At 38.7% G+C, this 27,294-nt stretch overlaps 1 protein-coding gene across 1 annotated transcript in view; it reads right to left on the bottom strand.

Moving 5' to 3' along the window:
- Positions 1-27,294, bottom strand: part of LOC122555878 (uncharacterized) — a 361,709-nt gene that overhangs the window by 79,449 nt on the left and 254,966 nt on the right. Inside the window, exons 4-5 of the mRNA XM_087993253.1 lie at positions 11,010-11,227; positions 9,037-9,104 (exon numbers count right to left, since the gene is read on the bottom strand). Of these exons, the coding sequence (XP_087849379.1) occupies positions 9,037-9,104; positions 11,010-11,227 (286 nt within the window). The remainder of the gene's footprint in view (positions 1-9,036; positions 9,105-11,009; positions 11,228-27,294) is intronic.

Here is a 27,294-nt window from a genome sequence, read left to right as displayed (position 1 = left end):
CATGAATATGTAATGTTAACTATATTGTATAAGTCAGTGGTACAATAGGGTTAATGTTGGACATTATATTAAGCTCTACCCAATATAATGATGTCATACCAACTTGGGTGTGGGAAAAGCAGAATGGCTTACAATTTTTCAGACAATTTTTTTACAATATATTCTCAGTCTCAGCATTAATGGCTAACTTACTTTTAAGTTATGTCTGATTGCTATCATGTAATAAACTACATTTAAGCTACATACCCTCATTTAAGAAAACAGCCTCTTATCATTAAGACTCACCATTAGAAACCAAGTAGGCCCTTTGCTCCAGCCAAGGAAAGAGGGTGGTGACAACAAACTGGTCTAACCACAAGCTAGTAGTCATTGGTATCACAACACAGAAAACAAATAATACAGCTAATTCAATTTTAATTAGGATGTGTGCTGGAACAGTGGTGCTAAATTGCACTTGTAATGTTCCCAAAAATAATATTATTATTATTAAGATCTTTGTATAATATTCCATTCTGAACAAAATGAGCTACATATTATTTACATGGATTTTTATCATTTTTCTCACTCCTTAAACATTTCTATTAACTGACATTTTATATTCTGAGCAGCCAAAACCACTAGCAAAGGAAGCAAGTATTCCTGGCTCACTCACGAATGAAGTTCAATAATATGTTACTCTCGAGATCAATAGTTCAAATCTGGAGTGACCGTCTACCAAAACCATTTCCATCAGAAATACAATGTTTGTTTTAAGCATTTCACAAATCAACACTGAAGGATTGTGCGAATGATTCTGGTAATTCAAATTTGAAACAACCCTGAGGGAGCAACATGCAAATTAATCTTTGAATATCATCATAACATTGATTAATGAAAATTAAAATCATGTCAAGATTTATTTAAACTACTGTAATTGGTTATATAATTTGTAGTATTGCAGATTTCTCACAATTGGCTTCATGAAATTTTGAAAAATTTGATACTGCCAACCTTACATGATATCACACGGTTTGCCAGTGTTAGATGAAATACTTGGGAGAACTAGAAAGGAAAGCTTATGATATAAGTAGATATTTTGGATGGGCATTAAAGCAGATGCTCAACTTGTTCTGACTGAGCACACAGCAGCAATCAGATGAACACATGTCAAACCCAATACACTGTGGGCCTGAGTAGTGGGAACATGTGAAAGGCATTGAATGACAACAGCCAACACAGCAAAAAAACATCCAGGTAAGATGCATTGACAAAATAGTAACCTCCCATTTCCATGTTAATCCTGTATTCTGATTTAAAATAAATGGACTTCAAAAGCACTGAACACTGAGATTATGCTTTCATCTCAGTAAGCACTGTAACACTGTGATCTGACTGCTGACAATCTCATGAGAGCAATCAACAGGTTCTGTAGGTGAAAAAAAACTGGACTATGAAGTTTATTTCATTGTCAATAAAACAGTAACCATATATCATAGAATCCCTACAGTGTGGAAACAGGCTATTTAGCCCAACACGCTCACATCAACCTTCTGAAGAGTAACCCACCCAGACCTATTCCCCATCCTATTACTCTACGTTTAGCCCTGACTAATTCACCTAGCCTACACATCCCTGACTGCTATGGGTAGTTTAGGGTGGCCAATCCACCTAACCTGCACATCTTTGGATGGTGGAGGAAACCAGAGCGCCCGGAGGAAACTCACACAGACATGGGAGAAGGTGCAAATTCCACGTAGACGGTCGCCCGAGGCTAGATCGATAGATTTTCTTTGTGACACATATTGCACAGGTGTTAAGTACATCCAAGGCTGATGGTTAAATTTTAACTGGGAAGTAGGTATTCATAGAATGGCCAACTCATTGGCCAGCAAAAATGTCCAAATTTCCTTTCACTGTACACACACTTTCATAATCTACTGATTCATTATGTGTACTTTCCAAACGTGAAGGACTCATCATAACTCTTCATTCCTGATGAGATACCTTCTCTGTACTGCATTTTAAGACATACTTGGCTTTCATGAAGGTCAGAACTTACATAATTTATAATGAATGGCTTTTTTTTAATTGCTATCCATTTAGCGATCAAGTGCGATATATGAGGTCACATTTTACAGTAATAAACATAGAAAATGAAGCATTAAACATTGTTTGTAATAAAATGGAAGGACAAGTTGAATTAAATGTACCAGGAACGTGTCCCATAAACCTCACAAATCCCTCATGGATCCATAAGTAAATGTACCATCTCGAACTCGATCAGTAAGAGTGCAGGTTTATCTTGATCTGTCTTCAATTAGCTATTTTCAACTGTGATAGCGGTAGGAGTTTTAGAATGAGCCTTAGTGTCCTCAGGATTGACAAATAAAAAATTAGTCAACTTGCTTCTTGATAATTTCTGTAACAATGCTGAATAGACCATATGTGCACATGAATGTTGGAGAGAATAGACTCAGTTTTGTTTGTTTTGTCTCACGTGGTTAAACATCCTGTTAATATTTTTTGGCCGGGGAAAACAGAAAATTAAAATGTAAGCTAGATGTTATACAAAGTGAACTTCGCTTAAATGGCCATTTACAGTCCTTATACCAACTTCCTGAATGTTTGCTATGAAATAAAACTATCCCTGTTAATTATTTATGTTTTATTGCAGTCACTATGGTCAAAGAACACCTGTCAAGTAGTTTTTTCCCTTTTATTCTTTTATAGAGTGTAGTTCTCTCTGGCTTTGCCAGCCACTTGCTGCAATTGCCCCTGAATAGAGTCAACCACATTGCTTTGTGAGCTGGAGTTACATGCAGGCCACAGCAAGTAAGAATAGCAGACTACCTTCCCTTAACAAGAATGGTTGCATGAACAAGCTTCTTTAATTTACAGATTTATTAACTTAATTCAAATCCAAAGTGGGATTTGAACTCATTTTCAGAGAGGTAGGCTGCTTCTTCAGATTTCCTCATCTCATGTCATTACTATTGTGCTAAGGTCATTGCCTAATTGTGTTATTCATCCAATATTAACCTGATAATGGCATAAACATCTTTACATGTCAGAAACATACAATTTGAGAACACAAGGAATGTTTTATTTGCTCCTTGATCAAAAAAAAGACTTTATGAATTAATTCAGAAGCCAAAAGTACTTTTGGCTTCAATTCAAATAAGCTGACCAAATTATATGAAGAAAATGTTAATCTCCCAGAAAAGTGTTTTGTTTATATATTACCATAGCTTTCAAGCATGTTACTTCATAATGGACATCAGATTGGATTTCCTTCATATCAAATATTACAGGCTTATTTGAAAATAAATCTATTGATTAACTTCAGACTTAGAATGTATAAATCAGCATACAGTTAATTACAAAAGCTCAGCAATATCGAGCTGAGCGTCATATGTAGGCCAGACCAGTTAAGGCTAGCAGATTCCTTCTCTCAAGGATATGAAGCGATCTAGCTGAAATTTTACAAAAAGAAAAGATAGTTTCTTAGTCACCACAGTGGTTTTGCAAATTGACCCAGATTGTTTTCTTTCAATGTAAATTCCATCAGATCCCACGGTGGGATTTAAAGCAACATTGCCAGACCACAAAATTACAAATGCAGCATCAGTATCACAGTTTTCTCCTTCCCTTTCTCATAAATAGATTTGTTTTATAAACTAAAATGTTCTCTATTCTTCTCGGTTTCTTGTAATAAGATATGAATGCTTATCTTTTTCATTCAGAAGTCAAGCAGGTGTGCCACTTTTAAAAAATTTAATGATCTTCAATCAGTTTAATTATTGTTTATTTAGGGACAAAGCCTAACCATTGGATGCTGAGTTAGCAGACAGTATTTCAAGCAAAAAGAACTAATGAATTGAAAAGCCGAGCGTGTGGTAACTGATATCAAGCTTCAGTAATTCATTCCATATCACATTAACTTACAATGAGAATGGCAATGGCATGGGGACTTTGATAACCACTGTTCCTACTTTCTCAATGTTCATTAGCACTTGATTGCTTCTGTCCAGCTCCTGCCATATCGGTAATTTAAACCCATTATATTTCTGTAAGAGCATGTTTAAAGTGTTCTACCAGTATGAAGTCCACCTTCACCTTGCCAGTCTTTAACCCCGAAATTTATCACTGTTCCTCTTGCTATTCCACCCCTTAATTACAAGGTTAAGTGGCATTTAATCATTTTGCCTGTCATCATTATCACCAGTCATTGCTACAAACTAAAAACTTTGCTAGAAATTACACCAGAAGCATAGGATGTTTCTGGAAACAGGAACGGGGACATAGGACATCAACACAGGAACAGGGGTAGCCAATTCACCCTTGGAGTCTATTCCACCCATTCAATGATTGAGCAATCTATTAACTAATTCCATATGTCTATCTTAGCCATTTATCTCTTAAGACCTTTGATCAACAAATATCAGTCAATCTTAGATTTGAAAATCAATAATTCATCTAGCATCAATCACCTTTTGTGGAAGATAATTCTTCCAAACTGTCCTATTGCAATTGTAAAGTTTTTTGTATTGGTTTTGACATTCCTTGCAAGTTTCTTTCCACTGAGTCTTTTTTGTTGTTTTTTGTATCTCTTCTGTTTGCTCAGATCTGTTCTATTTTGTATGTTTTTGTATGCTTATTCACTTCTGGTTATATTGTTCTCTTAGCCTCTTCAGTTGTCAGTGGTTGTTTTTGAAAAGTAAATATCTTACCCCTCAGGGATCAGCAATAGTTTTATATTTCATTAAATTATTTTATGAATATATCCCACTGATCTTCAGACATTTTACTGATTAACAGACTTACTCAATTCATGGATAGTTTCTGTCCCATCACAGTGAAGTTAGCCTTAGCGAAATCTAAACATTAGTAGCTGTTTCACGTTTCTTTCTTTTAAAAACTACACTGAACTGAAATATGCCCTGTTTGCTACTAGATAAATATTCAAGCACCATTGAGATTTTAACTGTGGATGGACCTACATGAAGTAAAAAATATAGAAATATGAGTTAGCTCAGATACTAGAGGTGAAACACAGCTGGAGGCACTGAGAGGGGTAGTAACACATTTAACCTGAATTCTGCACCTGCACACAGACAAAGGAAGCAAATCATTTTTATCACACAAAGGGGATATAGCCACCATAATGTCTGTAAATGATAGAAATCATCTTTAATCTGGTTAAGGACAGATGACGGTAGATAGGTTGAGGGGAAATCATGTCACAAAGGGAGGATGGCCACTATAATGTTATAAAGCTCGAAAGAAATGTTTTGGCCCAAGTTGAAAGTTGTAAAAGCAGATAAAATGGAGACCTGTTTTTAGCATAAAAGACCCCATTACTATATAATTGGCACTGTTAGGGCCTTAATTATTTAGACAAACAACACAAGTGATATGGAATGCATACTGGGGAAGAATTGACTAACCCACAAAAGGATGCACTTCTCTCAGTGTATCAACCAGAGATGCATTTGTCTTGTAAGGAGTCATGAAGTACTGTAATCATTTTGAATTTCTTGTGATTCTATAGTCCAACAAGTTTATTTGGAGGCACTAGCTTTCGAAACGCTGCTTCTTCATCAGGTGGTTGTGAAGCAGGACCATAAGACACAGAATTTATAGCAAAAGATTACAGTGTCGTGTAGCTGAAATAATAAACCTAGACTACCTTTCATCTTTTAGAATGAGTTTGTTCATTTTGGTTCTTTAATATGTAAATCCCAGAACTTCTCAAGTCACATTCTCAAGATAACTTCAGCTTTTCTAACAAAAGGTCCCATCTCAGCTCAGACAATGCATTAAAGGTGTGAGGATAAGTCCATCTCTGTCCCAATCTTGAGTCAGACTGGTTCTATTTCTAAAGAGACATTTATAGAATATTATATGGATTGACTGTAGGTTATGTATTTTTGAGCTAAACAGAATGTTCCTGCAAATATAATTTTGCAGATACAAATTCACCCCACAAACTTATATGTGTGTGCGTGCAAGACAGACAGACAGAGTGTGTACATGTGAGAGTGTAGGTATGGGTGTGTGACTCACATGCACACACTCACTCACTCTCTCCTGCACGCACACATAACGCACTCTCTCACATGCACTCATACCCACATGCATACATTCAGATGCACACACTCACTATCTCACTTGCATTCACACATTTATAAGTTTATGGAGTGAATTTGTATCTGCAGAATTATATTTGTAGGTACATTCTATTTTGCTCAAAAAATGCATAACTTACAGTCAATCCATGTAATATTCTATAAATCCTACGTTAGAAATAGAACCAAGATTGGGACAGAGACGGGCTTTAACCTTACACCTTTAATGCATTCTCTGACCTGAGATGGCACATTTTATTAGAAAACCTGAAGTTATTATTTGGGGCGGCACGGTGGCACAGTGGTTAGCACTGTTGCCTCACAGCGCCAAAGACCTGGGTTCAATTCCCGCCTCAGGCAACTGTCTGTGTGGAGTTTGCACATTCTCCCCGTGTCTGCAGGGTTTCCTCCGGGTGCTCCGGTTTCCTCCCATAGTCCAAAAATGTGCAGGTTAGGTGAATTGGCCATGCTAAATTGTCTGTAGTGTTAGGTGAAAGGGTAAAAGTAGGGGAATGGTCTGGGTGGGTTGCGCTTCGGCGGGTCGGTGTGGACTTGTTGGGCCGAAGGGCCTGTTTCCATACTGTAAGTAATCTAATCTAATCTTATCTTGAGAATGTGACTTAAAAGAAGTTCTGGGATTTACTTATTAAATAACTGAAATGAGCAAATGCATTCTAAAAGATGAAAGACTTGATCGAGGTTTATCATTTCAGCTGCATGACACTGTAATCTTTTACTATAAATTCTGTGTGTTATGGTCCTGCTTCACGACCATTAGAGAAGAAGCAGTGCTTTGAATGCTAGTGCCTCCAAATAAACCTGTGGACTATAACCTGGTGTTGCGTGACTTTTATGTACAATCATGGAGACAGACTCTTCAAATGCTATGAATGCACATAACTAATAAAACCCTTTGCATTGTTTGAATAAGCAGTGCCTTTGTCTCTTGCGTCATTTGATATAGAACATTCATATCAACCCTATCCCACATGACCTTTAGCAGTTTATGCCACTTCCCAGCAACACCAATATTCCATGAATGATTACAAAGAAAGTCTGGTTAATTGCTCATTATTAAATCCAATCTTTCATGCTTACTTGGTTTTAGGGCATTTTATTGTGGTAAATCAGAACTCCTTACTTTTCAAATATGAGTTATTCTGCTTATCTAATAAAATTTTCAAATCCAACATTGAACCACTGTACTTTTGTTAAAAGTGTGTCTAATCTCTGCATTTCTACATTTTACCATCCCTCTCCTGATAACAGGCGACTAATGGCAACACCCGCTAGTCTTAAATTCTTTTCTATTCCTTAAGTAAACCCATTCTACAATGCCTGCTAACCTCTCCTTATATATTCTAGCTTATCATTGAAGTGTTTCATCCTTGAATTGTTCACGCTGTTTATCCCACTGCCTTACTTTTCCTATTGTTACTGTAGATGTTGTGACCTGTTTAATTATTCAGTTTACAATCCTGATTGTTTTGCACCCATGTTACCACACCATGGCTTCCATGTTGAATTTCTACCTGGAATTCTTATATATAAAGCATTTATTCCTAACAATAACTTGGATCATATATCCTCACTTGCCCTTTTGCTCTAATACTTCATTCACATATTTCTTAATTCTCTCTGTTAATTTTGATTTTTCTCATACATTAAGTGATCACCACAATGCTGGCTAATCACCCTGCTCCTTTGTCATTCAAATAAACCATATCTTTTTAAGGCTTGGCAGGTGGATTACAGCTGGATGCGCTGCTTGCGACTACTTTCCTTATTTAGACAGGCTGGGGATTAACTCCAATGCACCCTGGCTTAACTACACCAATGGCTCAGCTCTCCATGACTAACAAGACCTGGCTTCGAAGCAGCAGTATTAGTACCACAAGTCCCTACATGTTTTATTTCTTTCTTCTAGTTTAACTACTTTACACTCTTCAGATTTTCCTTCACAATTACTGCTTAAAGCACAATTTCTCAGTAATATTTTACTCTCTTAACTTCTGTTTGTTTTTGAACTGCTAAAGTGGAATATGTGGAACCCCTCTTTTTCATACCATTCTTTCAGGCACATGCTAACCTTCTTACTTCTACATCAAATTACATGTGTTTTAGATAGTGATCTAGAGGTTAAACCCTGTGAGTCCTTGCTCTTTAATAAAGCTCTTTTTCCTGTACTTTCTAAACAGGACTTCCTGCCTACTCTTCCTTATGTTGTTAATCCCAGCATGGATCACAGTGCTTCTTCCCCATACTTCCAATATCCTTTCAAGTTACTTTCAAATGTCCCTCACCTCAGCACCAGGCAAGTAATTATCAAGTCCCAACAGCTACCAAATTACTTTTCTCCTCCTCCTTTCAAACCCTTGGCCACCTGCAATGAGTTACCATGGTCAAATTTTAGTTGTCCTTCTGACAGTCTTTAATTGTATCATCCCAAGCAGCAAGTATATTGTACCTATTAGATAAGATCATTTTTGTCACATCAACTCCAGAATGGAACTGTGCCTTTCTACAAAATGAGATCAAGATTGGAGGAAACTGTTCAGATACGTATCTCTCTTATGCACCAGAATGTCTCCAACTCTCAAACAGCTCAATGAATCTGAACATCAGAGATTCAAGACAGAGTTATCTTTTTGTAGGTGTGCTTTTTTAGGATAGTCTTGCTGTCACAGATATAGTCCAGACTCACAAACAACAATTTAGACATAGTTTTACTGCCTCAATGTGTGACACTCAATCTCATGCCCACTCTAAACCTAACAAGATTATAAAAATCCAGACCCATCTGTAACAGAATGTACATTCATACAATTACATAACACTGGAAAGGGTCATTAATGACATGTAAAATTTTTTCATTATCAATGAGTTTCAACACAGAATATAACATGATACAATTTATTTCACAACTTACTTTGTTCCTTTTCTCTGCTGCGTTGGTCACTGAATGTTGATAGAGAACAATATTTGGCTCTTAGAAGACTAGGCAAAAAGAAAAACTGAGAAATCACAACACTTACCAGCACCCACTCATAATAAAGCTAAGCATCATTTTTATTTAAGAATCCAAGCATTTTTTTAACTATAGTTAAAAGCAGTGATGTTTGAAAAAGGCAGCATGTAAGGTTGTGTACAGGTTGTTTTATTACTTGAATCAATAAAACAGTGCTGTAATTGATTGAAAATGTACCTTTTTTGTCACTGGTGCAACATCCTATAAGTCTTATGTTTCACTTCTTAAGGATGTGACATGCAACAGCAAAACCTTGCTAGGTTAAAGCTTTGATATTGCATTGTATGCATATTCGAATCAAGTGCTCAGCAAATTAGGATGCAATTTGTTTTTGGCCGCCATTAAGTGGAAAAGAATTGTATACGAGAATAAAATAGTCAAGGTATCAACACTAACGTTCCAGACCCCTGATCCATTGCTTCCATGTATATCTTTTCAACCCTACCCATACAGTCCAAGGTCCCAGAATCATGGTCTCTACTAGGCTGGTAACAAATATCAATTCCTGCTTCTGATTGCTATCCAGAATATGCTTGTGTGCTCATGTCAAGTGGTGTCAAAGTTGAGCAGAACATGTCAACACTCAACCATTTTTTGATACGTAGGAATGCCATTATTGCCAATAAAATACACGAGGGGATGGAGGGGGGGGGGGTGGTGTGCAAAATGCCAAGGAACTCAAAAAATCCAAATTATTGAATAAAATGTATTGTATGCTGACTAAATGGAGCTAAAATTAAAGGAAGACATAACAGTCTGGGGAGGGTTCAGGACATCCACTCACCTAATGATGTCTGCACGAGGCCCAATAGATTGCTATAATCAGTGGAGCAATTAATTTGCAGGTTGAAATTTCAGGGAAATGTAACAAGCACATGAAGCAGCAAGGAAATGAAAGTAAGAAAGCTTTTAATAACAAGTAAAATATCATATTTGGACATGCTCCCAGCTTTATTTGATTCAGAGTATGATCCTTGTAATTAGTGCTGTAAATGAGCACCTCCACATATGTACAACCTAGAGTGCAGGATAGATCTCAAGACCATATAATGTACAAGCAGAATTAGGCCATTCAGCCCACTGAGTTTGGCCTTGCATTTGATCATGGCTGATATGCACAAGAACCTATCTATCTCTGTCTTAAACATACTCAATGACTTGGCTTCCAGTGCCTTCTGAGTTCCACAGATTCACCACTCAATGGCTGAAGAAATTCCTCCTCAGTTACAGAGGGTCTTTTTTTTTCACTCTGAAACTGTGCCCTCATGCCAAGTCTATCCTACTAGTGAAAACATCTTCTCCAAGTCCACTCTCTCCAGGCCTCTCAGTGTTCTGTAAGTTTCAATCAGAACCCCGTCCCCTTCATTCTTCTAATTCCATCAAGCACAGACCCAGAGTCGTCAACTGGTCCTGATATTGCAAGCAGTTCATTTCAAGGATTATTCTTGTAAACCTCCTCTGGACCCTTTCCAATGCCAGCACATCCTTCTTTAGATATGGGGTCCAAACTACTCACAATATTCTAAATGCAGTCTAACCTGGGCATTGTACAGTCTCAGCCATGTATCCCTGCTCTTGTATTCTAGCTCTCTCAAAACGAATGCTAACATTGCATTTGCCTCCCTGACTGCCTGAAAATCATAATGGATTGGTTGCCAATGGTAAGTCAACAGTCTTTCCTGGCAACATTTCTTGTCCCTCAATGTTTCTATCTCCACGTTCCTTTCGAGAAAAAAGGGGAGAAGAAGATTGGAGAAGCACAACTCAACTTGTGGCTTTTAGTTTAATTAGAACAAAAGTTTACATTAACTAATTAATGCAACATCAAAACATTTAAGAATCATCGACTAAAAATAATGTTAATTTCAACATACCTTGATCTGGTTGGTCGACCCAGCTGAATATCTGTGGCGCGATTGCGTATTCTATCCTTCTCTGAGAGATCATACACAGTTGAACCATAGACACTAGCAGACAGGTATTTATGTGTTCTCTCTGGTCTGTAGAATAGCTGTCTGTCAGAAGGAGGAATTGTCCAATTTCTTTCTGAACTTGATAGCAGAGAAGAAGGTGATCTCAATAACTGTTCATTCTGAGTGATTTGGAAAGGAAATCAGTAAAACATTTTTTGTCTCCATGAAATAGACAACAAAAATGTAAGTTATTATTGTTTCTCGGAATCAACAATTTCACAGTTAGGGATTTTATTCTAAGCAAATATTACAATTTTAGTTCCAGTTGTAAATATTGTGAGGGAGAAATTTGACTTTTGTGACATGCAACAGATGGGGCAGGCTGAATGACATAGGACAGAGACAAACAGAATTCCCATGTACGTTCCATTTCCGTATAATCATTGAGCTGTTACTACAACTTTAACTACATGTTAGTAGATTTCCTATGCTCACTGAAGGTAAGGAAAAGAAAATCAGGCACAGTACAAAATGAGCTATTCATTTGCAATCAATGGAATGCTTTCACTGAAGACAAATTTCACCCACAAATTTCTGTTCATATATTACTTAGGTAAAGGTTTGATGCCATCCAAGAAGTCAAGAAAAGTAGGGCTGCGGTGCAGCCTCACAAGGGAGTATCTGTTGTATGTGGGTCTGGAAGAGTCTGAAATTGATTACAATGATCATCACCCACTGTGATGATGTCATCAGGGAGAGTAAAGTAAAATCTCCTGAGAGAGAGAGAGAGAGAAAAAGAGAGAGAGAGAGAGAAAGAAAGAAAGAAAGAAAGAAAGAAAGAAAGAAAGAAAGAAAGAAAGAAAGAAAGAAAGAAAGAAAGAAAGAAAGAAAGAAAGAAAGAAAGAAAGAAAGAAAGAAAGAAAGAAAGAAAGAAAGAAAGAAAGAAAGAAAGAAAGAAAGAAAGAAAGAAAGAAAGAAAGAAAGAAAGAAAGAAAGAAAGAAAGAAAGAAAGAAAGAAAGAAAGAAAGAAAGAAAGAAAGAAAGAAAGAGAGAGAGAAAGAAAGAAAGAAAGAAAGAAAGAAAGAAAGAAAGAAAGAAAGAAAGAAAGAAAGAAAGAAAGAAAGAAAGAGAGAGAGAAAGAAAGAAAGAAAGAAAGAAAGAAAGAAAGAAAGAAAGAGAGAGAGAGAGAGAGAGAGAAAGAAAGAGAAAGAGAGAGAGAGAGAGAGAGAGAGAGAGAGAGAGAGAGAGAGAGAGAGAGAGAGAGAGAGAGAGAGAGAGAGAAAAAAAGAAAGAGAGAAAAAGAGAGAGAAAAAAAAGAGAGAGAGAGAAAGAGACATCTCCAAGGCTCAGTCCTCCCAACCATCATTATAGTAATGTCGAGCCTATTATAATTAGTAAATAGGTGCAGAGATGCAACAAACTACATCTTGCTAACACTCTTACAATGCGGAGGTTGAACCCCTCTGTTAATTAAAACCAAACACCCAGAAAAGCTCACCTCACCTCGTAATCTGTTAAAACATGTGAGTGAGTGAAAGAGAACTGCTAATTTCCACTATTTGAAGAAAAATAATAATTTATTTTCCTTACTCTAATGGTGAACATTAAACAAAACTATTAAGAAACTGAACACTCTTTCCCCTAACGTACCACTATCCCTTAACTGAACACAATTCTATCAATATGCTGTTCGATTAACGCAATTGTTAAACATTTTGGATGTAGGTTTGCTCGCTGAGCTGGAAGGTTAATTTCCAGACATTTCATCACCCTACTTGGTAACATCTTCAGTGGGCGTCCGGGTGAAGAACTGCTGATGATTCCTGCTTTCTATTTATATGTTTGGGCTTCTTTGGGTTGGTGATGTCATTTCCTGTTCTTTTTCTCAAGGGGTGGTAGATGCGATCCAAACACATCGAGTTAGACCCCATCTACCACCCCCTGAGAAAAGGAACAGGAAATGACATTACCACAAGAAATGACATCACCACAGGAAATGACATCACCAACCCACTGAAGATGTTACCAAGTAGGGTGACAAAATGTCTGGAAATGAACCTTCCAGCTCAGCGAGCAAATCTACATCCAGAACGTCAACCTGAGCTACAAATCTTCTCAAAACTCACTAAAAATTATTAAACATTGCATTAACTTAATCTCAAGTCCACACAGTCACACATGCTGTCTTCCTTCTGGTCTTCTGATTCTGCTGTCCTCTCCCTGTGTCTTCTTCTTTCTTTTTACTGCAAGTTTTTTTTTAACAGGAAAAGGTACCTTTTGATAGATAGTGCTTTCTGATTTCTTTGAGAGTTTTTCATATTAGACAGGCAGTTAGCTCTCCAGCTCTATGGCAGTTGCTCTGACCAATTTTCAAAAGACCCGCATTTTTTATACTCCCAACATCATTCCCTCTCATTGGTCCAATGTTGCCAATACAATAAATTTAAACTCATTTGGGTTTTAGTGTCCTGGGCATAGTTTATATTAATTGGTTAAACGTGAATTGTTGTCAAAACGGAACCAAAACTCAGGGGTCCGTTTAACAGCCAATTCTTTCATGTATCTATTTTGGAACAGGCCATCTCTTAGCTGTTCTGTTTAGGCAGCTGTGGCTGTACTTTAAATTTACTTTATAATTCAGAAAACACTTTCAACCTTAAAATTAACATACACTCTTTCGACTTCATAACAGCACAATACGACTATAATCATTAATAGTCAGAATGTGGCTACCCTCACACACACTGGACCACATAAGCAGAAAAAGAACCTGCAGACTCAGAAGATACAGGTGGCTACACATGCAACATGGTGGTCAGCATGAGATCTGAAGAGTTAATTTTGCAGCACCCAATCTGAATGAGATAAGCACATTGGTGACACAACCGCCATTAAGGACCACATATTCCTGATTGCTGAAGCCAGTGGACCCCAAAATACCTCATGTCAATGCTCAACACTGAAGAATTCTTCAAAGAATTACATGCAAAGCACTTTTTAGAATCTACACTGCAAACCAGGGAAATATGAAACCGCATTACAAGGTGGCAATCAATGAGAGTGGGGACCAAAACCAGCCAATAATTAAATAGGCCTCTGAGATTTCGTGAGACCAAACCTAATTTTTAAGAAAACAGAGGAAAAATTGAGTTACTTTAAATGTCGCAGTAATTCAGGCTGAGAAGGTGAGAATTTAAAAGATCAGTTAAGACCATGCATCACCACCACAGGGCATGGATACCACCCGACGGGGATAAGTAAAATGGAAATAGCAAGGCCAGTAAAGAAATTTGCAAAATAAAGGAGTGGAGAGCAGGAGAAATGATGAACCTAATTATTTAAAGCAAATAAATTTGGGGCAATTCAAAGAAATGTCCAATTCTGCTCTAGTTATGGACATTTTGGGGGGATACTTCAGTACAAACAAAAATTTGGAAATTCCTTCAGTACAGCAGCGAAGGCAGATGAAATACCATATCACATTAGGAAGCAGTGTCATCCAAAATAGTACTGCCAGGGAGATTTAATTTCAGAGATGGGTCAAATCAAAGTTAAATTGCATGTCCTGGAGAAAACCATTCTTGAGGAATAGATTCATTTTTAAACTGGATATTAAGTTAAAAGCTGAACAAGTAGATAGACTTCTGTACATAATTGGGAGTATATTTGATGATGTCATTACGCACTAAGGGTAAAAGAAACAACAGATGTATTAAATATAGATATTGAATACCTTTGGCAATTATTTAAATTTCAGAATGAACAAAATTTTTGAAAGAGCATGATTTACAGACAAATTCAACATCCAGGGAATCTATAGATGACTTTACTGATGATCTGTACAGACTAGTGGAGAGTTGCAACTTCAATAACATTGTCAGGATTCTGAAAACAGATTTGTAGTAGACATTACTGATGAATATTTATCAGATTTATTAAAGTCCCTTAGAAACCTGAACTCGAGAAAGCCATTCAAATCGTGAGTGAAGCAGAGTTCCAGAGCTAACACAGATCAATCCTGATGGGCAATGATCATGATGAGCACAGGAGGTCTTTGAATCCATTCAATTCTTAAGGTACAGAACCATAAGAGACACAAGTGACAAGCCAACAAAATGGTTGGGCAGAGATCAGACACCAAATGTCCTTGTCAAAGTGATGCAGCAAAGGTGCCAAGGCAGCCCAGCTATTATAAAGCAAATGTTTTCCTGTAAATCAATGGGTCACTTTCAGAAAGTATGCAGAAGATACAGTCGCAGAAATACTACTGCAGAAAAGAAAAAAAAATAAAGAATTACACACACCAAGGAGTAAATGAGATACAACAATAGTATGCAAACACAAAAACTTCCTGGATAAACTGTGACCCAGATGAAACATTCTAGCAACCAACATTTATGTCATTGGGCATCTCATAAATTCTCAGTCAGACATAGGAGTGAGTGTCATAATGTTATTAAATACAGTGCCTTAGTTGAGAAAACACTTTATAGCTAATAGCAGTTCACCACACATTCCAAGAGCTTCATATATAATGTTAAAAGTAGAAGCTACTCTCTAACATAGAGGGCACCAAATATTCAAAAAGCTATAGGTAATTCACAACTAGGTATTCTTAATCCTGAGTACAAAGATATGCATTGATCTCAATCTCATTTAAAAGTTGGATGGGGTTAAACAACAGCTGGTAATGGAACAGCTGGTGGAAGATTTTACAGTGCTCCGTAAGCTCATGAAAGAACCTAAACAAAAAGCAGAATCCCCTGAGGTTAGTTACGTTGAAATAAGAAATTTGTTTCAAACCATCAGTGAAATGAAAAGCTGTGACTGTACTGATTTGGAAGAAATATCTTCTACTGCTATAAAAACTGAAAAGAGCTCAGTTTCCAGTACAAACAAACTTCAATAAGAAAGCCAAAGAGACACAATACAACAGAACTGAATCAGATTGAAACACCACACAGTGAACAACTAGTTATGACAAATTCAACTCACAAGTGAGATGCTATGGTCACGAAGAAAGGACCAGTTCATGATGAAATCTAAACATTGCCAAAGGCATTGAGCTGTAGAGAGTTGTACAGACCCTATGCATTTGGACAGTAGTAATAGGATAGTTATCAAAGAAATAGGCCTTTCAATTTACAGTGCTTTGGATAACATCCTGTTATTGAGATGGAGTGCTTTGAATTTTCATTGACTTCACCATTCGAGTTAATGAGTATAGATATAGTGTATTGATATAGTGTATATCCTAAGTACACCTGATTTAATCACTCATATTCTGTTTTACACTCAAGTGCATTTTATCCTGAAAAAAGTGTGTTATATTTTGCTAGATGAATAAAAAGCATTTACATCAACACAGAAAACTCAAAATTGATTAGAGATCCTTTCACTATAAAATCAGCAAGTAGAGCTTTGTTAATTTATGTATTGACTATATTGCATCCCAATGTTTGAACAATCACCTCAGCAATTAAAGCTTTAATTGACAAACAAATTTTAGACAAGATGCACTAATATGTATTTGAAACCAAAACCAACAATAGAAACAATTCAGCACATCAATGATTAAGATGCTTTTCTCACCTTTGCATCATTTTTAGTTTATATATTCATAATGGCTGATGTTCAAACTTTATAACAGCAACATGATCACTTCAGAGCCAGAACGGGAAACTGGAGGTCTGGTTAAAAAAGGGCAGCAAATGGAATTTTGAAACTAGTCATTTAGAACAATGCATAATCGAGCCTTCTGTGCAGCAGAGGAATGCTGTGTTCTGTTTCCCATTCAAGAACCTTCCAAAAAGGGAGAGTGTACTTGCAGAAACAAAACAAATTAATATCAAAAGGTGTACTGGAATAACAGCATTTCCATTTTATACAAACTTCATAAAGGATAAATATTGGTTAACTAAGTTGGTTAAATATTCACTACATGCTCTTAGACAATTGTGTCACATTGCCAATAACTTCCTCACTCTTGTTTTAGCTTGGGCAGTGTCACTAACACAACAACCTTTTCCATTGCTTTCACTGATTTAGCTCAAACATTCAACTTGCGGGACTAGAAATAATATAACAAGTGAAAATGATTTTAAATGTATAAAAAGTGCTAAAAAAAAAGTTAAAGAAATGTATGTGTTTTAAACAGTTTAACAGATTTATGTAACTTTTTTTGATGAGCAATTCTGCAATTAGGTGTGCATAGCACTCTTTCATGGAACAGGAAATGGCCATTTGGCAAGATACGTTCAGGTAGTTTTAAGCCAAGTACAATATAATCTTGTAAAAAAACTTCCAAATCCAGCAGTAAATTGTATCGTGGAAAAGTTATATTCTTAATTTGATGTCACAAGCATTCATGGAGGTCTGCTATTGATTTGGGGAATTTGTCATAACATCCTGTGTTCTTCTTGGACTTCATTCAATGGATCTCCCATTGAAAAATACATTTAATGTGTTATCATTTTTATTTTACTCAAAATAATTTATTTTTGCAGACCAAGTTTTGAAGTCAGTTTTCTTATAGCAACTAAATCCATATGTTTGAGTAATGTACACACTTACACCGAATTTGTTGGGCTATATTTTTGATCCCTTCCCTTGCTAGTATCCATTACTAACTATGATTTCATGGACAGCAAGCCTCAGGCATTTCATTCTTCCCATTCTATATGTGTAAGAGGTATTTGATACAAGGGAAACAATATCACAACTTTTTCTGTATCTAAATTCCACATGCCTACTTTTCAGCAGAAGTCACTGAACAGAAGGCTGTGGCAAGAATCCTAATTTTACCCTTCTTTGAGGGATCTTAACTCCAAGGTTTTATGGAGCAGGCAGGGTGGCCACAATGAAAATGACAAACCCAACGGGATAACTCAAACCCAAATCGAGCCTCGTAGAAACTCGATACATTTTTTTTCACTTGTGTGTTGTGGGTGTCGATAGCTGGCCAGCAGGTTTTGCCCATCCCTAGTTGTTCTTGAGAAGTGGTGGCCTTCTTGAACCACTGAGGCCCATCTGCTATAGGCAGACCCACAATGCCCTTAGGGAGGGAATTCCTACGTTTTGACCAGCGACAGTGACGGCAATGTATTTTCAAGTCAGGATGGTGAGTGGCTTGTAGGGGAACTTGTCAGTGGTACTGTTTCCAAGTATTTGCTGTCTTTGTCCTTCCAAATGTAAGTGGTCATAGGTTTGGAAAGTAGTTCTAATGATCTTTGGTGAATTTCTGCAGTGCATCTTGCCGAAAGTATACTCTGCTGCTATTGAGCGTTTGTTGTGGACTCGTGGAGTTTATGGATATTCAGAAAAAGGTGAATTTCCAGCGAGAATTTAATTCAGGTATAGCAGGAAGGTGGTAGGGTTTTCATCTGCTACCATCATGCTCATTAGGTTCCTTTGCCACCTCCTCTGGGCCGAGAGGTTTCCACCCAGACAAACAGTGATGCATTCAATTCACTATGTGCTACTGGAATCCATTAAAAGTTTATTTTAACAATGGCCCTCTGGCTGTGATTTGAAATGGAAGTAGGCAACATTGCCAACATCCTTACTTTGGTTATGATTGATCATTCAAAACGTCGCATTACTTTTTTCATAATTTCTGTAAAGACATCCTTTTTTCACTTTTCTGATTTTTTGTGGACAGAAATAGAAAAAGAATGATGTTAAAACCCAAGGATTGCTGAGGGATTATTGCAAGTTAGTGGTAACAACTGTAGTGTGGGAGAAAGAAAAACAAAAAAAGAAATGACTGTTGGGTTATTTGCTTTGAAAACTTGCAATGATCCCTCAACAATCCTTGGGTAAGGGCGAGGGGAATGGGGTTCTCGTGGGTTGGGAAGGGGAAGCCAAAAGCAAGGCCATGGGGTGCTAGTCCAGTTGTCCTAACATGCACAGATTTATAGTCCTGGATGGACCCCACCCAGCAACTGACAGCCTACCCACACTGGTTAAACCAATCAGGGAGATTGCGGTAACAGTGGTCGTGCTTATATTTTCCCCAGACCCATGTTGTGTGTGTGTGCAGGTGTGAGACACAATGAGACACAACAAGTGTACAAATCTTCATTTAATTTCCACCACCAGGAAGAAAGGAGACACCAGAATGCCAACACTCATTGTTAGCAGCATTTACACAGCTGGTGGTTTGAGCAGTAGTTGAGGAATGATTGCAGATGAACTGGAGCTGAGGGGTTTGTACTATTAAATTCATCAAATAGCTGATTGGTCTGTGGATGAGTGACCAGTAATCAATGACAAAGATCTTCTGCTTACTGTGTGATTGGTTCTCAGGTAGCTGAACAGCTTGGGGGTGTGAACAGGATTATGAAAATCCTTCAGGTCTTTACAAGAGCTCTCTTTTCCTTCCAGTAAAAGCCATTTTAAGCCTAAAGAAAACCAGTTTATTGAACCTGGAGCAGTTGTTGCAAGCTATGACTTTTAATTAATATGTCCAAGAATTTTTCTAAGTGACAACCAGCTCCTGTACCTCCTGCAAACCAATGGAAGTATTTAAAGAAGGAAGACCGCAAAGTAGTGTTTTGAGCAACACTAGAACCAACCTGTGAGCAGAGCTTGCTAGCCTGCTTTTGCAGGTTTTCCTCTATTTGTAACACCAATATTTTGTGTGTGTGCATGCAGGTATAAGAAATGGGGAGTTTAGAAAGGGATTAAAAGTTTAATTAATAGAGCTATATGCCAATTGTTCATAATTGTTTACCTGTAGCTAGAAATTACTTACTTAATATAAATAGTAATTCTTGAATACAGAAATCTGGTCTGTACTTCTGGTCAACATGAGTCTGAAAATCAGAAACTGGTGAAATCAGAATACCTTTTTAAGATCTTTTAACTGATGTGTTGACTCCAGGAATAGTGGGACTTGATTTTGAATGTACTTACCTCAGTGAGATACAACATTTAGTTTTATTATTCTAAACTAATTAATATTATTTCCTGTGGAAATTCTGTTCTTGGCAATGTGTGCCCAGCATTAAATGTGGAAAAAGTTCAAATTCCCACTTCAAGTAGCAGTTGGAAGTGAGCATATTGTCCAGATTCATAAATAGTGTGAGGGAAAACTAACTCCAAAGTGATCATGTTATGGAGCATAATTCATGCAGATGCGAAAGCTTTCACATTCATTATTTTACAATTATTTCTAACACTAATAGGATGAAATTAAATGTTTAATCATTCTTTGGTGTGCATGTATTCCATATGCTGAAATTTCTTCTCTTCTCTCCAATTAGCAACAGAATTTAACTTAAGATAAACAGATCTACGTCTTGAGAAACAAAAATTTTTTTAAAAAATTCAAAATTGTTGTTGTTTTAGTTTTCTTTCACTGAAATAGGTGTCAGTGGTCAAGATAAGATTTGTTGTCCATCCCTAATTGACTGTAACGGTAGTTAAAAACCAACCATGCTGTTGTAAATCACAGGTCAACGAGACCATGTAAGTATAGCAGATCACCTTCCTTAAAGCATACTAGTGACCAAAATCGTTTTTTATGCCAGCTAATTGTAGTTTCACAGTACGTCAGTACCCATCATTGAGTCTAGTCCAGCTTCCAATTCCAGGTATATTAATTAATTATTTGAATTTGAATTCCACCAGCTACTAGGCTACTATTTGAATGCACTCCCTAAACTATTATAAAACCGGAAAATGATACAGGAAACTCAACAGGTCTGCAGCACCTGTGGAGAAGGAAATGTTTGAAGTCCAAAGACTCTTCTTTAGAACTTAAGGGGACTTGAAAAGATTGCATTTATATTGCTGACAGAGGAAGGACGAGCAGGTGGGACAGATGGTGAAGGTGCTCAGAGCGAAGGACAAATGGATAGCTAATGTTGGTAAAGGAGAGAGTGAAATGTGGATATGTATTAAAGGATGGTACAAACAGAAGAAAATAGATTTGCTTTTCTGCCAGGAAAGGCAACAGTACACAAACAAAAGCAGAAATTGCTGGAGAACCTCAACAGATCTGGCAGAATCTGTGGAGAGAAAGCAGAAGTAACATTTTAAGTCCAGTGCCCCTCCTTCAGAAAGGCATAAATAAGATGTGGTGATGGGAATTAATGTTGCCTTACAAGTGAAGAAGGGCCTGTGCCCGAAACGTCGAATCTCCTGTTCCCTGGATGCTGCCTGACCTGCTGTGCTGTTCCAGCAATAAAGTTTCAACTTTGATCTCCAGCATCTGCAGACCTCACTTTCTCCTTACAAGTGAGTCCACAAGACTCTACTTGGGCCTGTCTAATTTATTGCTGAGTGACAAACCAAGCATATTGCAGCCAAATGCATAAGGAAAATGTTGAGGATATTGAGAATTGAAACAAAAATTTAAAAAAAGGCCATGAGAAATATTCTGATGGTGAGGTAGCATCTCTGGACCGGAATATAGAGTTAGTGTTCTGGTCTTTTTTTCCCCAAGCCAACTGAAGTCCAAATTGTTGGGCAGACTCTAAAATAGCAGAATAAAATGGAAGGACCCATACCAAGATTCACAGCCCTATTATGACTAACTCTTCCTTGCCCATACAATTGCACATTTCTACATCTATGACTGTTTAAGCACAAGACTGCACAACTCACCTGTTCTCAGCAACTTCCCATCTACCAGACTTCCCGCTACATAGTTGAACCCTGGCATCTTACCACTGTTGGCCGTTTCAATCTGGGGCTATGATGTTCATGGGAGCCTTAAACGATTAAAAAATGTGACTTTTATTTACAAATATTAAAAGCAAACAGAAATCCAACAAAGACAAGCTGCAAGCTTTTCCCAGAATTTACAAACAAATTACATTGATTTGGAGCAACAATTATTTTCCAGTCCATGATTGATTACTGCACCTAGCTCTCATCAACTGCAACTGCCTGTCTGGCTACAGCACCTAATCAAGCTGCACTCTCTTATGCACAAGATGATGTTTCTCCTGCTCAATGATCTTATCCTCAGAAGACTGCTGCCAATCTCCCAGATCCTCAGCATCCATCACATTCCCTTGTTGCCTACTCCAGTTGTGCAGAGCTCAGCACGCTTGGGTTGTGTGGCACAGTCTGCCATGGTATATTGCAGGCCCTGTTCAAACCAGTTCAGGCTGGGAACCTGGTCTGCAGGACGTCTATCGGACATCTATCGGCTGGTCATCCTCATTGTGGTCCTGGTGGAAGAACAAGCTACACTTGTTCTAAGTCAGGGGTTGTGCAATGGAATAATTAGCAATGGTTACGGTGACTAACCCGTGTCCCCCACTAACCGGCCCTGCAAGACATCTGGACCTGAAATGCAGTAGGGACACCAATGTTCTGAAGAATGTAGGAGTTATGGCAGGGTGCTAGGTGTGAAACTCTAAAGAAGTGAGACTGATGATCACAGATCATTTACACATTGATGGAATGGAATCCTTTTTATTGCTGAACTCAGCTGCAATATGACCTGGCATTCTCAGTGTGGCACATAGAACATAGAATCCCTGCACAGTGGAAACAGGCCTATCAGCCCAACAAGACCACATCGACCCTCCAAAGAGTTACCCACCTAGACCAATTCCCCTACATTTACCTCTGACTAATGCACCTAACCTACACATTGATGAACACTATGGACAATTCAACATGGTCAATTCACCAAAACTGCACACCTTTGGCTTGTGGGAGGAAACTGGAGCACCCGGAGGAAACCCACGCAGACACAGGGAGAATGTGCAAACTCCACACAGACAGTCGCCCAAGGCTGGAATCGAACCCAGATCCCTGGCACTGTGAGGTAGCAATGCTAACCACTGTGCCGCCTACATGTACAGTCAATGGTACCCTGCCCCTGGGGGAGCTAGTTATGTTACCAAATCCTACTGGCCAGGCTGCTGCACTGACCTTGACATGGGGAAATGAGATAAAGCAGTGTGATATGGCACAAGTAGCATCAGCCACAAGCTGGATGGGTTTGTGGGTGGACACCTGAGAGATCACACATTGCCCCTCCATTTCTCTCTGGAAGGATCCAGTTATTTAAATGTTCAAAGCAGCTGTCACCTTGATTCTTACCCTTCAGGGCACAGGTCCTGGTCCAGTAGCTGGCATAGTTCAGCCAGTGTTCTGTATATCCTTTACCTGCACAAACACTGCACTTATGTGGAGGTAAGGCATCCAGGATGAAAGACCCTGGTCCTACTGAGGCTCCAACACATCCTGTGGAACCCTTCAGTTGCAACCACTTCATATGGAGGCTGTTAAGCATTTGCAGCAGTTTACTGCTGGTTCAGGGTCTCCTGGCATATCTGTTCCTCCACCATCCCCCTGCACCTTTGTTCTATCATAGCAATTACAATGATCATACCGACTGTGGATAGATCATCAGGCTTGCATGTTTTTTGGAACATAAGGAACAGAACAACTTCTTGGCAATGAGAACAATCAACAGTCTCATCTCGAACAATGAAGACATTGCACGCTTCCCCATAGAGTGAGAGACTGGAGCACTCTTGCAAGAAGTCGCCTGTATCAACTCATCTCAGATCTTTGATGTAGGACCTCATTTTGACACATGCTCCACTAATCATGTGGGAAATAGATGTCCTACTCCCTAAATGCTACCTGGATAACGAAACCTTCGCCCAACCTTCCATCACTCAAGCATCATTGTATATCAGAGAGCCCTGCATTGTATTTACTAGTCAGGAGTTGAGGGAACCTATTCCAAGCCCCTGTGCACCTTAGGAATGCAATGCATGAGCTCTGTGCATTATGGTGTGCAGGGGCCTCTCCTATGTTTACCTGTGATTACTTCTGTTTCACAGAGATGCCTAGTTTGAATTCGCAAGAACCAATGACATGATCAGCATTGCTTGTAACCAGCATTTGCGACCCACATACTTGTACACTGCATGCATATTGTTGCAAATAATGTGAAGCTGCTCTGTGCAGCTGCCAAATTGAGGAAATTGTCTCCTTGTAGAGGACCTCCTGTCACTTGGATGTGAAGCCGCATTTTTGGCCAGCACACTGATACTGACTCCCCCCACTCCAGGCATGGTCCCAACCATTTTCCATTTGCAGGCCTCTTTTTTTTAAGCTATTGATTATTGAAGGAAATGTAGGTTCTGCTAGACATCAAGAGAACCAAGCTCAGCTTGATCATAAGGAGCTCCAAGCTCAAGCACCATCACTCATCATTATCAATGCCCCACATGTTTCTACCCACCATCTCAAATAAAGACTCCAACAGTGTATCTTGGCTCTGACACCCATCACAATAGCTTGTTGATGCCCACCATCATGCTGCACAGGCTACAATGGTGGTGTCCACCTCTCATCCCTGGCTGTCTCCTACTCCCACAGCATCCCATGTCCTGCTAAATGCTACCCCCTTTCCCCAACTTTTGTGTTGAGTTTCTTTCCGTCACCACCCTTGTATTCTTTACATCACAAGCTACTGCCTACAATCCCTGGAGTTGATCCCCTCCACCTCACTACCTCTACAGTGCCCATGCTACTCCTCCTGAAACTCATTCCACTAACACTCAGGTCAAAGCATGACCCACTCCCCAGACTATCATGGGGTCTGTTTCCTACAATGACTGCTCCAAGTGACAAATGACCAAAGACAGATGTTGCCTTGTACTGACACCTCCTGACTAACAGCAGCACTTGCTTGACCCAACTGAGGCCTGCTCCCACTTGGGTTTGAGACACGGTCATTTGGTTGATGCACTTGCTGTGTGTTTGTGATGCTGGGTGCTGGCAAACACTGTAGCTGTGAGATTGACTAAATAGCAATTTGCCATACAGCAACATGCCTAACCCCTTGATTGATGAGATCTGACAAGTATGATACACTTCACAGCTTTGTACCTGCACTAAGCAGCAAAACAGGACAGAGGTACTGTGAGCACACAAGCTCTGGTTGAGACATCCGCATTTCAAATGTCAAAGCAAGACAAGTAAGGAAGGAATGCTGTGAGCAGCCAGGTCAGCAGGAAGTGAATGAGATCTGGGAGAGTGAGCAACCCTGAGATGCAGTCTGCTCTAATCTATAAGTTGGATGCAAGTTCCTTCCCTCAAAGTAACCTTACAGCAGCAATCCAAGACCGGTTGCCAGTGTGCTCCAAGTGCGGAATTGAAGTGCAGTTGTGCACTGTATATGTATATGAGCTTTGCCAGGCTACTCTGCAGTGGCTGATGTGTGTCAATGCCCACACCCATGGACGTGGTGTTTGTGTGGCCAGTGCCCCGGCATGTGTCTGGGATGTTGATGCCAGGTGTTCAACCTCAAGGTCTGGAAAGTATTCTCAGCATCTAGTTTCAAAGCAGTAGCTGGTAGAATGGGAACTTGCATATTAATAAGATTAGGTAGTAATGAAGGTCATAAAGTGATATTTCCTGTTAATAGACCTATTATCACTCACTAGAAAGAAATCCATCTTAGTGCTGTTGGGAAAGGTGTGTTGTTTCTCCTAATGAACTGAAAACGCCTCACTCAACTTTTCACATGATTCTCCTACATTTCTCACCATTGCCCGCATTGTGTACATGTCCCTGTGGTTGGAGGTGACAGGTCTAACTCAGGCTGTCCTTGTATGCACTGGATGAAAATAGTGATTGCAGGCACTGGCTAGGAGGTGTGATCACAACATTGGGAAGTCTTTCAACAACTGATTCAAGCCTTACAGGTGAAACCCCCGCCCAACATTTTAGGCCAATGATCTTTAGCCTGAATAGGTTTATAGCCAAGTTCAAAGGACTTGCATGTTTATTGCACGTTCAAAATAGTGAAAGGTCTCAAGCTGCATTAGAGGTGTATAATGCATCAAAAATTGGCACCACACCGAAAGCAAGATATCATAGCAGGCTGGTCAATGAAGTATGTTTGGAGCATCTTCAAAGAAGATGTGGAATGGGAGGCAGCTGCTTTGTTCTGCAGTTGGTCCATCTGCACAAGAGACCATCACCTGCACAAGAGACATGCACCAGGGAAGCCCTATGGAGTTCCCATATGATGGAAATATATATTGACCATATGTTTGACAGACCTGATGTAAGTGCAAGGGTGTTACTTTGTCAGAGAAAGTTTTGGAATTAGATGCCTTTTGAGGTGGGAGTGAAAGATCCTACTGCACTATTTGTAGAACTGTTCCCCAGTGTCCTTTAACCCTCAACCGACATCATGAAATACATTATCTGGCAATAGCTTTCATTGCTATTTATGAGACTTTGCTGTCTGCAAACTGGCTGTCACATTTCCCCATGGCCTAACTGTGATTGTGTTCAAAAGTACTTTATCAACTGTTGAATGGTTTCTGTGTAGTATCAGCGTATTTTCATTATCCCATATTCTTGCATTGATCTAATCACTATTTCCCAACAGCTCTCTAAATCACTTTGGTATATGCCCCTACTTAATTTTCCAGTTTGAAATAAATCAATGCAAAATTATTCAATAGGCTGTGAACAATTTTTGCCTTCTGAAAGAATAGTAAGGAAGGTATTTTCAGTTTTCTTCATATTTGCAAGTTCTTACTTCATTGTCTAACTCCTGCATCTTCACCATTGTATTTGGAACATGTGTTTTCTGTTGTTAATTATTAACTTGTCTGGAATTCTTGATCAAGAAGTTAAAAGTTTTGCTTTTGACATTGAGGAATCAAAAACATGAATGAAACAAACTATGTTGAAAACATTCATTCAGCATTCAGCCTCCTTTATTTACAGGTGCTGCCTGACCTGATGAAAGTTGATGTCTTTTTTTCAGAATTGGAAAATGCTACAGATAAACAGCTTCTGAAGATGACCAGAACCAGGGAAAAGGAAGTGTTGTGGAAATAAAAGTAGAGCGGAGGAGAGAGGGGTGATTGAATTGATGACGGTTTACGAAAGAAAGGTGATAATGAAAGAATTTAAAGATGTATGTAACACCTAAAATAGTAACCACAGAACAGCATGAATGAGAATGAGGAAATCTAGTGGAATGAGAAAGGGAAATCTAGCAAAGTGAAGAAGTCTTCAGTAACCTAGTAGTGTATTGGAAGAAAGCAGTTACCAGAAGGGATGTAAACAACCCAACTGGCCATAAAATTCAAGGAATACCCATCCAAAGCACTCGCACTCAAATTCTCCCAGTCAGAGAAATGTGGGTGCACCCATTATGAAATGTGATTAACTTGCTTGCACAAACATAAGAATTTGCAACAGAAGTAGGTTACTTGGCCTCTTAAGCCTGTTACAACAT

The sequence above is a fragment of the Chiloscyllium plagiosum genome, unplaced genomic scaffold (assembly GCF_037043375.1).
Source record: "Chiloscyllium plagiosum isolate Xiang-an unplaced genomic scaffold, Cpla_swu_hap1 HiC_scaffold_13, whole genome shotgun sequence".
In the NCBI taxonomy this organism is placed as follows: Eukaryota; Metazoa; Chordata; class Chondrichthyes; order Orectolobiformes; family Hemiscylliidae; genus Chiloscyllium; species Chiloscyllium plagiosum.
This window is presented reverse-complemented; position numbering and strand designations above follow the sequence as displayed.